The following is a 14477-nucleotide window of genomic DNA, read 5'->3' on the forward strand; positions in this document are numbered from 1 at the left end:
GGGAGCGGGGCGTGGGGGAGGGCAGTGATCCGGGTGGAGGAAATTCGGGAGGAGTGTCCGGGGGGCAGCAACTTAAAAGGGGGAGGGAACTGCGGCTAAAGAGACGTTCGGTGATGGGAGCGCGATTTGTGAGGGGATACGGTGCCTCAGGTTTAAAAGAGCAGGAAGCTGAGTGAGAGGTTGGGGAAAAAGTGCCTTCGCTAGAAGGTTACAGGTGGTGTCTCGGAAAGAGCTCCGAGGCTGCAGGCTGTAGTGGAGGAGAGGATCAGAGAACTAACTGTGTGCAAGGGACAGCTTAGGGGCTAGCGTCCAGGGGCGAGGGGGAAGTTCGAGACTTTCTGAGGACTGGCAGGAATGTGCCTCCTGGCCCTCGGTGCTTCCCCCCTGGGGGGAGGCATCGCGAGGGACTGTGGCAGGCTCCTCTGAACGCTGAGCGGCGGAGGTCCAACTCCACGTATGGATCCAGTGAATGAGAATTCAGCCAGAGAGGCTGCCGCGCTCGTAGACCTCGATCCCGACTTCGAACCCCAGAGCCGTCCCCGCTCCTGCACCTGGCCCCTTCCCCGACCAGAGCTCGCTCCCGAGCCGTCCGAGCCGGCCGAGGTGGAGTCAGGTCTGGGAGAGAAGGTACACACGGAGGGGCGCTCGGAGGGGCGCTCCCAGCCGACCCTGTTGCCCTCCCGGCTCCCTGACCCGGCAGGGGGCCCCCAGCCTGGGATCCTGGGGGCCGTAACAGGTCCTCGGAAGGGAGGCTCCCGCCGGAATGCCTGGGGAAATCAGTCATATGCAGAACTCATCAGCCAGGCCATTGAAAGCGCCCCCGAGAAGCGACTGACACTCGCCCAGATCTATGAGTGGATGGTCCGCACAGTGCCCTACTTCAAGGACAAGGGTGACAGCAACAGCTCAGCAGGATGGAAGGTAACTATGACCCCCTTACCTCCGTCCCAATACCCGTCTGCTCCTGGTCCCCCCAGTCTCCTTACCTCTACTCTGGGGCCCCGTTTACACCCCTAGCCCAGAGGTCCACCTTCCGTCGTCATTTAGACAAACATTTACTTAAGACATAGTATACGCCGCTGGGTGCTTGATGCTGGAGGATCACAGATGAATAAGACACTGTCCTTGCCCTGGAGAAAATTGAATTCTCTGCTCACTGCTCAACACTCCCAGCACTTTGGCTTGGGCTGCCCCAAACACTTATCCCCACAGAGAAGTCTTTATCCTATGTACAGCAGGAACTGTGTGGATTCCCCACAGGAACCTAGCCTTCCCTCCTCCCCCACCTCCCACCCCCAACACCTTTTCTCCCATTCCTGTGGGATCACTTGGATTCCCTGCTTGCCTCCCAATACCTCAGGGTAGAAGTACTGTTCTAGGACTCTGCTACCCAAGAAGATGGAGTGAAGTGGCGAAAGGTAAAAAGAGTGATATCCATGTGGTAAGGTAGCAGATCTTATGCACTAAGAAAAAAGGGGGGGGTGCCTCGGTTTACCCTATATAATGCCAAGAAACTCTCCTTAGTAAGGGGCTATCCAAGTTGTGGGGGGAAGTTTTCATTTACTGTTGAGGAATATTCATGGAAAAAATAGATAGGGCTCTGACTTCAGAGCACAGGGTTGGGAGTTCCCTTGGCCTTCCATGAGGAAACTGCGAGGAAAGATCTCGCTAGATGCTCTGAAAGCTTGTCCTGAGAAATATGGGACTCTAATCACAAGATTTGGGAGCTTTAACTCCTATTGACGCCTTGTGCCCCTATAGGTGGTGAGATCAGCATGCAAGGAAATACAGAGGGTTGAGTGAGCAGAGGAGGGTCTTCTAAGTATAAGAGATCAAGGGATTGGATCTGCAGTATCCCTAGGGGTTGGGCAGAACAGAAAGCAGGACAGCTGACTGAGACCCTTGGCACTATTTCTGGGTAGACTGCCACGCCACAGTCTCAGCTTATACAGAGCTCCCCTCCTTGGACCCAGCCTACACAGCTGTTTTTCTTTTCCCTTAGGTTCATTTTCCAGGGTAGAAGAAATAACCATGAGTTGTTAGTTATGCTGTGGTAGTGTAGTCCCTCCTTAGAATTTACACTTGTACGGGGTTTTTTAGTTTACAAAGTAATTAAAAATTTTAATTTCCTTTATCTTCACAGCAATTCTGAGATTCCACATTTTACATATTAGGAAACTAAGGTACAGAAAGGTTAGGAAACTCGCCAAAATCGATAGAATGAGGACTTGAACTCAGGTCTAACTATAAATCATATGCTCTTTCTGCTAATCCATGCTGCCATGGAATGACGGCAAAGCCAAATCAGGCCAAATCTGGGGCCTCCAAGGCTCTCACCTCCCACTCCCCACCCCCACCCCACTCCAAGGGGGAGACCTCAAGCCTGAGCTGGCTTCCCTGGTGATGTGCCAAGGTTACTACCACTCCACCAGGGGGCGGCACTCACCTAGAACAAGAAGGCTTAATTTAGGTGGCTGGGGGAGCAATTAGCAGTCACCCCCCCTTCCAACAGGTTAGAACGGTAGGCTTCTAGGGATCCGACCTCTCCAGGTAAGAGGCTGTACAATGTACTAGTTCCAAGGCCTAAAGAAGAGGGGATGAACAAATGGCACTCGTGGGTACTGAGTAGTAGGGAAAGGAATGAGCCTTCTCAGTAGACCCAGAGTTAGAGGATGGAAAGGCGGCGGGGGTGGGGGGTGGAAATCACAGTGCCAGAAGTCACTGTGGTTCTCAGTTACTAAGAGCCCAGGCTGGATTGACAAGTGTGATTCCTTGAAGGAACCAAAAGCATTAACGCAGCCAGAGGAGTTGGAATGCCATTACTACAGACAACGACTTCTAAAAAGCCCTGGAGCAAGAGGCTGCTTAAGCATCTTTCCCCAGGCAAAGGGTCTCCTTATCTAGAGCATCAGTCTGAAACACATGAAGTGATTTCTGACTGTCCATAGCCTCAGCCTGTTAGTTGCTCCAAGCCTTTCTGGGCTCCTCCCAAGTTTCTAAACACTAAAGAGCTTCATGTGGGAGGTCAAATGCCCCTAAGGTTGGATATCCTATGCACAAATTCCTGAGGAGAAGTGGGGAAAAGGAGGTAGGAAAGAGAAGGGAGGTTCCTGGAGGGTGGGGTGGGGCGGACCCAAAAGGATGGTGTAACTAGCCTGGAGCAGCCAGTAGAAATAAGCTGCTCTGGGGGCTCAAGAAGCTGCCAATCTCAGCTCCCTGGGCCCCTGGAGAAAAAAACTTATCTCTAGCAGAATATCAGCAGCGAGGGAGGAAGGAAGAACACAGCTTCTAATACTCAAGGCACTCAAGAGCTGACGGAGCCTCAAGGGGAGATTCACCATCCGTCACCAGAGGGCCACCCACCAATCAGGCAACAAATATTGATTATGTACTGGGAGATTGGCACTCTGAGGGGGGCACTGCTGGGGGCTGCCCACCTGGACAACATGTCCTGGCGTTTACACTTGATAAGACGAATTACTTGAAACCATAAACAGCATAATATAGACTGGGGAAACTTGCATGGAACAGATGAAAAATGCTGTACAAGAAATTTGGCTGCAGAAGTCAAGCAACCACTTTAGGAAAGAGAGAGGACTTCAGCTTGATCTTGACGAGCTAGTAGAATTTAGAGAGGGGAGATCCTTCCCTGGACAAGGAGGGAGGGAGGGGAGGGATGGGCCTGGTGTATTTGAGGCACAGGGAGAAGCCTGGTCTGAATGTACTTGAGGGTGTGTGTCCAGGAATTGGGAGAAATCAGAAAAAAAGGAATCTGCCAATGCTATAGAGAGCCGGGGCCCAAATGCCCTGTGCAGAGTGGAGCACCAGCCTTGCTGAGGTTCCAGCCCCTCAGCCAGTTCAGAGGACCGGCTCAGGACAGGGTGGGTCTGTCCTGGGCTGCTTTTGCGCCACTGTCCTGTAAATTCCACCCAAGCCTGCACTCAAGGAAAGGGGTGGAGTTGTGGAACGCTCTTTTCCACTTGAGCCTAGTTCTTGCTGAACCAGGAGTGCGTCTTCCCAACGCCCACAAGCCCCAGACAGCCACCAGAGACTTGGGAGGGGTAGAGCACTGTGAGGTTTTGGGGGGCGGGCAGGGAGGGGGGCATGGTCCCCTCTGAGTAGCTCATTGCTCTGGTGGGAACTGTGTGTGGTCTCATCCCCTGCCACCACCCGCCACCCCTACCGTTGCCTCTTTTCCCCCTGGATTTGACTAGCTTTGCATCTCCAGGAATGCCCCCGCTGCATCCCAGCGTCTTTTTAGACTGCACTGCCGGCCGCTGACCTCCCTTTCCTGTTGCCTCTGCCCCCTCCAGAACTCGATTCGCCACAACCTGTCCCTGCACAGCAAGTTCATCAAGGTTCATAACGAGGCTACCGGCAAGAGCTCTTGGTGGATGCTGAATCCAGAGGGAGGCAAGAGTGGCAAGGCGCCCCGCCGCCGGGCAGCCTCCATGGATAGCAGCAGCAAGCTGCTCCGGGGCCGCAGCAAGGCCCCCAAGAAGAAACCAGCTGTGCTGCCAGCTCCGCCCGAAGGTGCCACTCCGAGGAGCCCTGTTGGCCACTTTGCCAAGTGGTCAGGCAGCCCTTGCTCTCGAAACCGCGAGGAAGCTGATGTGTGGAGCACCTTCCGTCCACGAAGCAGTTCGAATGCTAGCACTGTCAGCACCCGGCCCTCCCCCAGGAGGCCAGAGCCTGAAGTGCTGGCGGAAGAGGAAATGCCAGCCTCGGCCAGCAGCTATGCTGGGGGTGTCCCTCCCACCCTAAAAGAAGATCTGGAGCTGTTAGATGGGCTCAATCTCACATCTCCCCATTCCCTGCTGTCTCGGAGCAGCCTCTCTGGCTTCTCTTTGCAGCATCCTGGGGTTTCAGGCCCTTTACACACCTACAGCACCTCCCTCTTCAGCCCAGCAGAGGGGCCCCTGTCAGCAGGCGAAGGGTGCTTCTCAAGCTCCCAGTCCCTGGAGGCCCTGCTCACCTCTGATACGCCACCACCTCCTGCTGATGTTCTCATGACCCAGGTAGATCCCATTCTGTCCCAGGCTCCGACACTTCTGTTGCTGGGAGGGATACCTTCCTCCAGTAAGCTAGGCACAGGGGGTGGCCTGTGTCCTAAGCCCCTAGAGGCTCCAGGCCCCAGCGGTCTGGTTCCCACCCTTCCGATGATAGCACCAGCACCGCCTCCAGTCATGGCGGGTGCTCCCATCCCCAAGCCCCTGGGGGCTCCTGTGCTCACACCTCCTACTGAAGCTCCAAGCCAAGACCGAATGCCTCAGGATCTCGATCTTGACATGTACATGGAGAATCTGGAGTGTGACATGGATAACATCATCAGTGACCTCATGGATGGGGGCGAAGGACTGGACTTCAACTTTGAGCCAGGTACGGCACCTCTGAATCACGGTAGCATCTCAGAACCTATACCTCCTCCTAGGTGTCCAGCTAGTCCTGTGGTTGAGCAAAGGAGAGATAGAACAAGGGGTAGCTGGAGGTCCCGGGGGACTGGAGGGACGATGTCATGTTAGAGTGGCATAGTTTCCAGATGGGACCTCCAGGCCCCTCAGCAGTGCTCACCCCTACAAGGTAGCATGGGAGAGGTGGGGAAGGGGCCGTCTCTGTTTTCCTTAGTGTGGATCTTGATGGTGGAAAGTTGTCATGCCCCAGATGAGCCTCTTACGTTGTCCTCCGTTTTCTCTTCCCACAGATCCCTGAGCCATTGGCTGGCAGCTTTATTCCCTGCTTCAGAGACGGAGCCAGGCGTGCCCATTTCCACTCTTTACCCTTGACCCCTCCCTGGGAATTTGGGACCCTGCTTTAGAGCTAGGGTAGGGTCTGCTCACCTGGGTGTTGAGGAAATTATAAAGCCGGGGGTGGGGAGGGAAAGGGGAGGGGGAAAGGGAGAGGGTTTATTCTCACTGTGCCAATTAGGGGGTAAGGCCCCCTTCTCAGGAGCCATCCTCGCCCCCCCCACCATTCCCACCCCATAGGTTTTGTAGCAGGGGCGGGCAGTACTGTTGGAAATGTGAAGTCACCAGTGGCCTTACCCCTGCCTTTGGGAGCAGGATTTTTTGTAGAGTCTTATCTGAGCTGGTCCAGGCTGGGTTGAGCCTGGGATTTTTATGCAGTGGCCCCTTGGGCCAGTGGTGTGGGATTGGGGGGGTGGGTAATGGGGAGCTGGAAGGGCCAAGGTCTGAAGCCTGGAGTGGCTCACCAGGCCAAATCACCCTTGGAAGGCTACAGATAACAGAAAGGCCTTTTATAAACTTTTGAAGAAATATAAACACAAATATAGAGATTTTTTAACAGTGGCAAGGTGCTAGTGATGGGGAGAATGCTTTTTTCTTTCTGAAGGCTTTGTCATAGTGACCTGATGCAAACACTACAGACATTACTCCGGGAAACATGGGGGAAGTAGGGGAGAGAACCCCAGGTCAGCAGAGAGCAGGGGACAAGGGGAAGAGCTCCCATGAGGACCAGGTGTAAATCACGGCCTACACGGAACTAGCTTAGAGTTTCCCTAAGTCAGGTCCCCTCACTCTGTCACCTTGTGCCTGGGAGTGTGTGGTGTTGGGGCACAGTCACACTCTCGTGTGACCCCCTGTGGGTTCGTGCTATGGTGGGAGAGTGCGTTGAGGGCCAGGAATGAGTTTGTGGCCTGGGAAGGGGGTGGGAGGGGGGAGAAGAGAAGGAGGGAAGGATTTAGGGTGGTAAAGTTAGGCACAGAGACCTCCCTGTTCAAGGCCCCAGACAGCTGTCCCTGCCCTTCTTCCCCTTGCCTGACTGCAGGGGTTATGTGGAAGTGTGTGCAGTAGCAGGCAGGGGGAGGGGCGGAACAGGGAAAGGGGAGCTGGGGAGCTTGGCTGAGGGTCTGGGAAATGAGCAGGGATGGAGGGGAATGTGGATCAGGTTTACTAGCACCTGCTAGGAAAGGCCATCTGGGGCTCCTTCTCCACCCTAGCCCCCAAAGCAGCCCCTCCCCCAGTCCCCTTTGCATTGTCCCCTCCCCCGCCCCTGCTGTGGGTTCCCATCATTTCCTGTGTCAGCGCCTGGCCTACCCAGATTGTATCATGTGCTAGATTGGAGTGGGGAAGTGTGTCAAATCAATAAATGAATAAATTCAATAAATGCCTATAACCAGCTCTGGTTTCTGCTGCCTCGCTTTTCCCCGCGGATAGCGGAGGGGGAGGTAGGGACTGCCCAGAGGCAGACTGGTGGGGGGTGGGGGAATTTCAGATGGGGACTTGGTGGAGTGTGGCGGCGGGGCTGGGGGGGGGCGGGGGGAGCTGCCCATCCGTCACCTAACCCCAGCAGGAGTAGGCGGGCTGTGATAGGCCTCCCAGGGGGAGGCAGTCTGGTTGGAGAAGACCCCACCCCCCACTCTGTCCCTCAAAGGCTCATTGTGCTAGACTTCGCTGTCTTTCCTCACCCCCACCCATGTGCTTGCCCCCGCCGGCTCCTGCGGCTCCTACCCACCCTGAGAGCCTCCACAATGCCTGGCGCAGACTTAAGCCTTGGTGCAGATATTGGGAGAAGAAGTCTTTCTTGAAAAAAGGAACCTCACATTAAATGCCAATAATTTCATACCTAGTATTGCTGCTCTCACTTGGTCACTTTATTTTGTTAGCGATGTTTATCCCTACTAAGGATAAAGTTCGCTCTGGTCTTAAAGAGTGGACCACTGTGAGTGGTCCTCTGTTCATCTGAGCATCCTGATGATTTGGACTGGAAAAGGAAAGGGTCAGTAAGTAGAGAAAGAGGCCCCTGCAGGGAAGCTTTCTACAAACTAGGGCCGAAGGCAGGACAAAAGAGGTGAGAGGCAGGTCTTGGGCATGGATGTTGGATTTGGAAAGGAAATTCATCCCAGAGGGCCAGGGTGGAGGAGCCTTCGGTAGACTGGCGGGGAAAGGAGGTTGCTGGGACAGACCATGTTTGGGAAGTCTTACTGGGAGGTTCACTGACGATTGAATTGGAGTGACTTTCTTGGCTTCTTGTCTTCTAAGCCTTTTCATTTGACTCCTCCGCAGGAGGTCACATTGTGTATGCAAGGCATCTAGGAACCAGGAAAAGGCACCCTCACCTCTGAGGACTGGAGGCCTTCCCTTCCCATCCTGTCCCTCCCATCATTCAAATGATCACTTGGCGTACCCGGGCCTAAAGCTAGGCTGAGGAGTGACCTGAAGGTGCCTAAGCTTTGCTCTTTTCAGTGGCAATAGGGACACCAAAACTGCAAGAGCAAAAGGTGAAGGGAAAGATGGGAATGATGTGGTGGGGATAGGGAGATGTACTGAGGAGATGGCTGAGAAACAGCGAGGAGGGATGAGTGACACACGCACACTGCACCTGGTTTGAGCTAAACATCCCTTCTGAAGTGGCCCTAGACCCTATTCCCCTTTTCCTAGGATCTCGTGATCCTACCTGACGGACAACACCAGCCCCACCCTATATTCTCCATCACCCACCGTTATACAGTGCCCTCCATGTTCCTCCTTCCTCCATCATGCTCCTTACCAATTAGCTCGGGTTCTGGGTTCTTCAGGAGGGGCACAAAAGCTCTGTAGACATTCTCAAGTCCAGTTCCTGTGAACATGGCAGTGCACGATCCCCAGTCCCCGTCACCCAGCCTCCACCCTACCAAAGCCCAAGATTTCAGGACCCTAACACTCAACACTACCTTGAGCTGGTGTACCTTATTTTCTTCCCTCTGGTCCATCCCTAGGTCAGGTCAGGGGAGGTGGGGAGTGGTGCATAGAATGTGCTAACCTAACCAATGTCATAGAGGCAATACCCTTTCTTAGGCTGACTAGAGACGGTTAATTTGGATCTGGTTGAGGGGCCCTATTTGAAGGACCAGGTCCACAGTCTATCTCTGGGCCCTTGCTCTATCTCTGGGGAATGCTCCCAAGCCGCTACCTGGTAATCCATGCTCCACCCTACAAATGTAGTAGGTGTTTCGAGCTATAAGGAATTTGTTGGCATAGTCTCCAAGGGTCTTCTTCAGGAAAAACAACTGCATTGTCCCCATTGCATCACACAAATCGATGGTGTCTGGAGGGAGACCACAGGGTAATTGGGGCAGCTAAGGAGGGAGAGAGGGAGCAAAAGAGGCCAGTGATCCTATTCAGAACGTGTTGGAGGAAGCTGTCGGGATTCAAGGAGCTCTCTTCTTGCCAGCAGGAGGACTTGAGAGCTAGAGATGACCCTGCTACTTCTGACCCTTGGCCATGAGTCCCCTCCCCACACTCCTCACCTGTTTTAGGCAACCCCACTTTATGAGAGACATATTGCAGCAACAGGATGACAGAACAATTAGTATTGGCCAGAAACTGCTGATTATCTGAGAAGAGATGGCACAGGGCATGTGGTCCTTCCACAGTTATACCATCTCTGTGATCTCCACTGCCCTCCAACATCCCCAACCCTACACATAGACTCCAGCTCTGTGATACCCCTCACCTCCATGTTTGATAAAGATGAACATGCTCTGAAGATCTTCTCACTCTTCAGAGAGTCTTAATAAGTCATGTTCTAGAGGCCTTGGGGGGCCGAGTGGGCCCATAAGGTCGGGGGACTGGAGAGGAAGATGGATTAAATTGGCTGAGGAGGTCCAGACTGGGCAAACAGGAGAGAGCTCCGGGCAGTTGTGGATAAGCAGCATCCCTAGGGGTGGGGCCTGAGGCTGCAGCTGAGGGATTATGATGTCAGAAGTGGTATGTGTGACAGAAGGTGAGGTAAGGCTAAGGAGACAAGAAGATCTGTTAAAATGGGGGCAACAACAACAACAAAAGGAAATGAGGGCAGCATGGTAAATCTAACTCTAAACTGGCCCCTAGAAGGAGTGTAGGACACCTAGAGAAAAGTCCCTTTCTGGAACAGCACTCTTTTCGAGTGTGTCTGTAGTGCCACTGCCTCCGCAGCATGAGTCCACCGTGCCTCTTTCCTCCCCTCGGCACCATGCCTCCCATCCGCATTGCACCCCACGTTTCCCTTGCTCCCCCGCCAACAGCAGACTTCCTTGATGATTATCAACAGAACTTTTATTTCTCATTCGTTTCTGGAACAGTTGAAGGGTAAATGGAAAGGGGGAGGGAGGGAGGGACAGCAGAAGCAATGCTGTGAGGAGGAAGGGCTGGGCTGGGGGAGATGAGAAACATGGACAGGGCAAAGGGGCAATTCTCAAGTAGGAGATATTGAATGAGAAGGCAGTTATAGGGGGCACAAAATTCAAAATCAGCCACAGGGGGGCGAGGTGAGCACTGGACCCAGGTTGGTTGGACGAGGGCAAGTTAGTAAAATTTAGGGCTACAGGGCCCTGGGGTTCTGTCAGGGTGTCAGGGCTCAGGTTTCAGGGTGTAACATGGAGGAGCCCAGTAGGGGCTATGCTGGCTGCAGGGGGAGCCCCCAGGCCCTTCCCCTCCTTTGGGGGGGATCTCACTGACGTGGCAGAGCCGTTCACTGTAGTCTGGCTGCAGACTTTCTGCCAGTCCCTTAGACACACCACTCCAGGCCTAAAGACAGATATCTCCAGGTCAGGGCTGAATTAGGAGCAGGAAGTAAAAGACCCAGGCTCTGTGCCAGGGGAACTCTCCCAAGATCTGCAACCACTGTGATCACAGAAGGGACACACACACACTCCTGGGCCCTCAATACCACTCTTTCCATCTGCCTCAACCAATCTAGGATCAGTTCTTCTGGGTGTCTCTCTGCGTCTAGCCCATCCCCCAACTGGTCGGCCACATCCTGTTAGTGCAGGCCTCCCTCCTCTCCCCTCTGCCCCCCATGCTCTGTCTGTCTAGCTGGCAGGCAGCTGGCCATTGACAGACTGCAGTCTGCCTATGACAATGTTCTCACCGAAAAGTTCCCGTGGTATTCAGTAACCAGATCCTCTAGGTTCTTGAGGGTAGGAATTCGGGGCATCGTCCTGAGTGGGGAGAAACAGGGAGCAGGAGCGCACCGGTTACGCTCTTTTATTACCCTTCTCCCAGTTCTCCCACGTGAAATGAAGTGATTCTGTGTCGTCTGCGCCTGCAGCTTCCTTCCATCACCATGCCCACTTGGGTGATCCCTCATTTCTTACTGCCCCCCGCCTCTACTCCTGGAGACCCGGTCATAACCCTCTTCCCCTATTCCCAACCCCCACCTCATTTTTCTGGGATTCCGAATTCTCACCGTTCCAGCCTCCAGTACAAACAGATGAGGCTCACGATCAATGCCATGGAGACAACGGGGATCAGCACAGCTTTCAATGCAAACAACGAAGGAGTCTCAGGATTCTCAGGATCCTCTATCGAAAAGAGGAAAGGAAAAGAGACCGAACATTTGTAGTGCCCCTACTACGTGCCAACATTTAGAGCCCCAACTTGGTGCCAGACACTGTGCTAAACGCTATCTGTATACTTAATCCTCATAAGTCCTGAGCGGGGCGGAGAGCAATTATTATCTCCATTTTACAGATGAGGAAACAGAATCAAAGAGGTGAGTGATGTGCCCAAGGTCAAAGAGGTAGGAAGTGGCAGAGGCAGGTTTAAACCCTAGATTTGCCTGATTCCAAAGCCATCTTTACTATGCAGGCTTTCCGGGAATGCTGCAGGGAAATTTTATACATTCTGTATCCCCTTTGAGGACCCCCTCAGCCTCCTTCCCAATCCACCCCCCTACTGTAACAACACACTGATCCAACCCTACACAGAAAAATCCTGCTTCCTGGGGGTTGGAGTTGAACAGTGAAGGGAGATGAGCCACCAAGTTTGGGGGCTTAGGGGTAGGGAGGTAGGGCAAAAGACAGTGGTGCTAGAAAGGTTCCTGGGCTCATGGGTTGGGGTGATGCATTAGGCCTATTTTACCCTTTGAAGTATTGCTGCCCCAGTGGATGGGGCAGCTCCAGTCACTCCAATGCTGAGCGCTTCCACAGAGTGGGTTATAGCGGCTTCGAACACGGAACGTGTAGAGTTTCTGTGCATCCACGCTAGGCAGAGAGAAGCTATGTCTGTGGTCCACGGCTTGTTCCTTGAGGAGAAAGAGGGTGAGGGAAAGATGGGTGTCTATAAAAGAAGGGAGAGTGGAAACTGCTGCCCCTCACCCCCACCCCAGGTCACCTTCTGGTTCTTCCCAGTTTCTCCCTCCTCTCTTGACTACTCAAGCCACACTGCTCCCTTCACTGCCTAGAATTTAATGCCTCCTTAAAGGCTTGCTTTTGTTTACTTGCCTTTCTGGTTTTGGGAAGAGTATGGGTATGGAAACCTTGAGGAAAACTCACTGGTGATGAGAGGGAAAGGAGTCAGAGGAGGGTAGAAGGTGGTCAGGGGAACTGGGAGGCACAGAACAGGAGCTGGGGATCAGACCTTCCTATTGGCTGATTGAATCCTTCATCCCCACTTGCTCAGCCTGAGCTGCTATCCCCACTCACTCACAGTCCAGCTGTGGTCCCGGTTACTCCGGTACTGCACCAGGTGCTCCAAACAGTGGTCCAAGTGTCTGTTGCTCCAACTCAGTTCTAGCTGGAATTCACTCAGGTTGCGAAGTGTCAGATTCTCCGGAGCCCAGGGGATCACTGGAGATATGTGTGCGTGTGTGGTCATTCCCCTGGCCTAGACAAGTCAGGATCCTGAAGGCAGTGCGCCTGAGCCCTCCTCCCTTCCCCATTCTATTCCTCGCTTCTTTTCTGCCCAGGTACCCTTATGGTGAAAGAACACTAGTTTATATACCCTTTTCCTCAATACCCCACAATATCCTTTGACCCTCCTTTCCAAATTACCCAGATCCTGCAGTTTTAGCAACTGTTCGGGCTGCCTCCTGTGTTCCCATGGGTCCTGGAGCTGGACAACAAATGTTTGGTAGAGATGGATCTCCTTTTTTCCAAACCAACAGCCAGAAGTGATCCCTTCAGAGAAGAGATAGTGGCCACACTCCTGGAGTTTATCATCATCATTAAAGTTCTTGTACCTAGAGAAAGATTTCAAGGAAGAAGAACAGTGAGGTGAACTTGGGTACTCCAGATTTCCACAGCCCAGGCTCAGCTCCTCTGAACTGACTTATGACTTACACCACGAGAAAATAGTGGGGAGCCTGGGATACTCTTGGTCCCCACGCAGTCTCTCACCTCTAGCCCACCTCCTCTTCCTCCCCCGTGCGATCCCCTCTCCGCTTCTCATACCCATAATGCAGAGTCAGGTTGGTAGGCTGGGGCTCAGAGCTGCTGTTCCAGGTGCAATTCATGTACTCGACATTGAACACAAAACACTGAACCTTTGGGAGGGGCAGAGTGGAAACATTGAGGGTCCCAGCGGGTGTAGAGGTCAGGAAGAAGTCTAGGTTGGGGAGAAAATGAAGTGGGGGAGGGGAAGAGAAGACACGATGGTCAGAAGAAGCAGCGTGAGGCAGGGAACCCTTCCCCTTGCCCCTCCCCATGGTACTCTTAAAACTCTGCCCGCATCCTTCTAATGTCCAGTGGCAGGTTTCAGAATTCAGTAGGACCCCTTCCCACAGCTTCCCTTCTCACCAACCTCCTCCAGTCCCAGGTTTCCCACCAGCTGTGATGTCTTCATTCCCATTGGGCGTGAGGACCTTTGAGTTCAGCCCCACCCCCAGCAGAGGCAGCTGCAGGAATAAGAGGGATCTGAGTGGCAATGGTGGCTTCAACATGGCGCTTACTCTTCGTTCCCTGGGTGTAGACTGTGTCAGGAACCTGGGCCCCTTACCCACTACCCCTCCCCACCCACACATTTCCTTCTGTCATAACTTCCGGTGGAAAGAACCTTAGAAGCCAGGGCTTTACGGAGGGTGTGGTGAATGTGTGCTATGACACAGGCTAAATCCTCTGGGAGATTAGGTGTTAATCTAATCTGTAGAAGTAACACCACCACTGTAATGTGGTGTTAAGTAGAGACTAAAGCTGGGTATCCAATATTGTCACAGACCCAAGAAGCCTCAGACTACCTAGATCCTGGGAAGGATCTGTTCATCACCACCACCGTTCCCGGCCAGCTTCTCATCTAAATTATTTTATCCCATATAGTGGAGGGTCTGAACCTCCCTCCATCCTATGCTATGCTCCTTCCTTGGCTCAGTCACCCTGAAACCGCTATCAAAGCTCTACTGTCTTGGCTGGATGGAAATTGCAGTCTTGGCTCCCGTGGACACATCTATAGCTATCTTTCCTCTGACCTTATCCAAACCAGAATAGCCACCCTTAGCTGTTGCGAGAGCTGGGTCCCCATTGTGACTAGTGAGGAGGTCTGACTTAGAAGTAGATTCTGGAAATGAAGGAACAACAATACTGGCTTCAAACTCCTCAACTTCCCCTGAATCTGCTTCTCTTCCTGTGTTCCGTATCTCAGTTAATGGTATCATCACCCTCTCAGTCACCCAGACTTCAAACCTCAAAGTCATCTTCGATTCCTCCGTCTCCCTCACTCCGAGAATCCTATCAGCTCTACTTCTGTTGTGTTTCTCCCAGTCGTGTCCTCCTTTCCATGACCACAGCC

At 53.2% G+C, this 14477-nt stretch overlaps 3 protein-coding genes across 4 annotated transcripts; 1 reads left to right on the plus strand and 2 right to left on the minus strand.

The window, feature by feature from the left end:
* On the plus strand, positions 1-7136 carry FOXO4 (forkhead box O4). Its single transcript, XM_007114453.2, has 3 exons — positions 1-921; positions 4314-5379; positions 5702-7136. Exons 1-3 carry the CDS (start codon positions 457-459, stop codon positions 5707-5709), a joined length of 1539 nt encoding a protein of 512 aa, XP_007114515.1. The 5' UTR covers positions 1-456; the 3' UTR covers positions 5710-7136.
* Positions 7137-7587: 451 nt separating this feature from the next.
* Positions 7588-9643, minus strand: C21HXorf65 (chromosome 21 CXorf65 homolog). The gene is made up of 6 exons (XM_007114452.1): positions 9451-9643; positions 9245-9331; positions 8908-9042; positions 8506-8574; positions 7941-8047; positions 7588-7719 (listed from the first exon to the last, which is right to left on the minus strand). The coding sequence occupies exons 1-6, from the start codon at positions 9473-9475 to the stop codon at positions 7618-7620; spliced, it is 525 nt and encodes a 174-aa protein (XP_007114514.1). The 5' UTR covers positions 9476-9643; the 3' UTR covers positions 7588-7617.
* A 370-nt stretch (positions 9644-10013) lies between these two features.
* IL2RG (interleukin 2 receptor subunit gamma) lies at positions 10014-13666 on the minus strand. 2 transcript variants are annotated; one of them, XM_007114451.1, is made up of 8 exons: positions 13497-13666; positions 13148-13301; positions 12749-12936; positions 12405-12544; positions 11838-12000; positions 11164-11278; positions 10846-10915; positions 10014-10502 (listed from the first exon to the last, which is right to left on the minus strand). In XM_007114451.1, the coding sequence occupies exons 1-8, from the start codon at positions 13633-13635 to the stop codon at positions 10326-10328; spliced, it is 1146 nt and encodes a 381-aa protein (XP_007114513.1). In that variant the 5' UTR covers positions 13636-13666; the 3' UTR covers positions 10014-10325. The 2 variants fall into 2 exon arrangements, with proteins under 2 accessions (XP_007114513.1, XP_023986907.1); XM_024131139.3 differs by having other exon boundaries at positions 13521-13635.
* Between the last annotated feature and the right edge of the window lie 811 nt (positions 13667-14477).

The sequence above is a fragment of the Physeter macrocephalus genome, chromosome 21 (genome assembly GCF_002837175.3).
Source record: "Physeter macrocephalus isolate SW-GA chromosome 21, ASM283717v5, whole genome shotgun sequence".
Lineage (NCBI taxonomy): Eukaryota > Metazoa > Chordata > Mammalia > Artiodactyla > Physeteridae > Physeter > Physeter macrocephalus.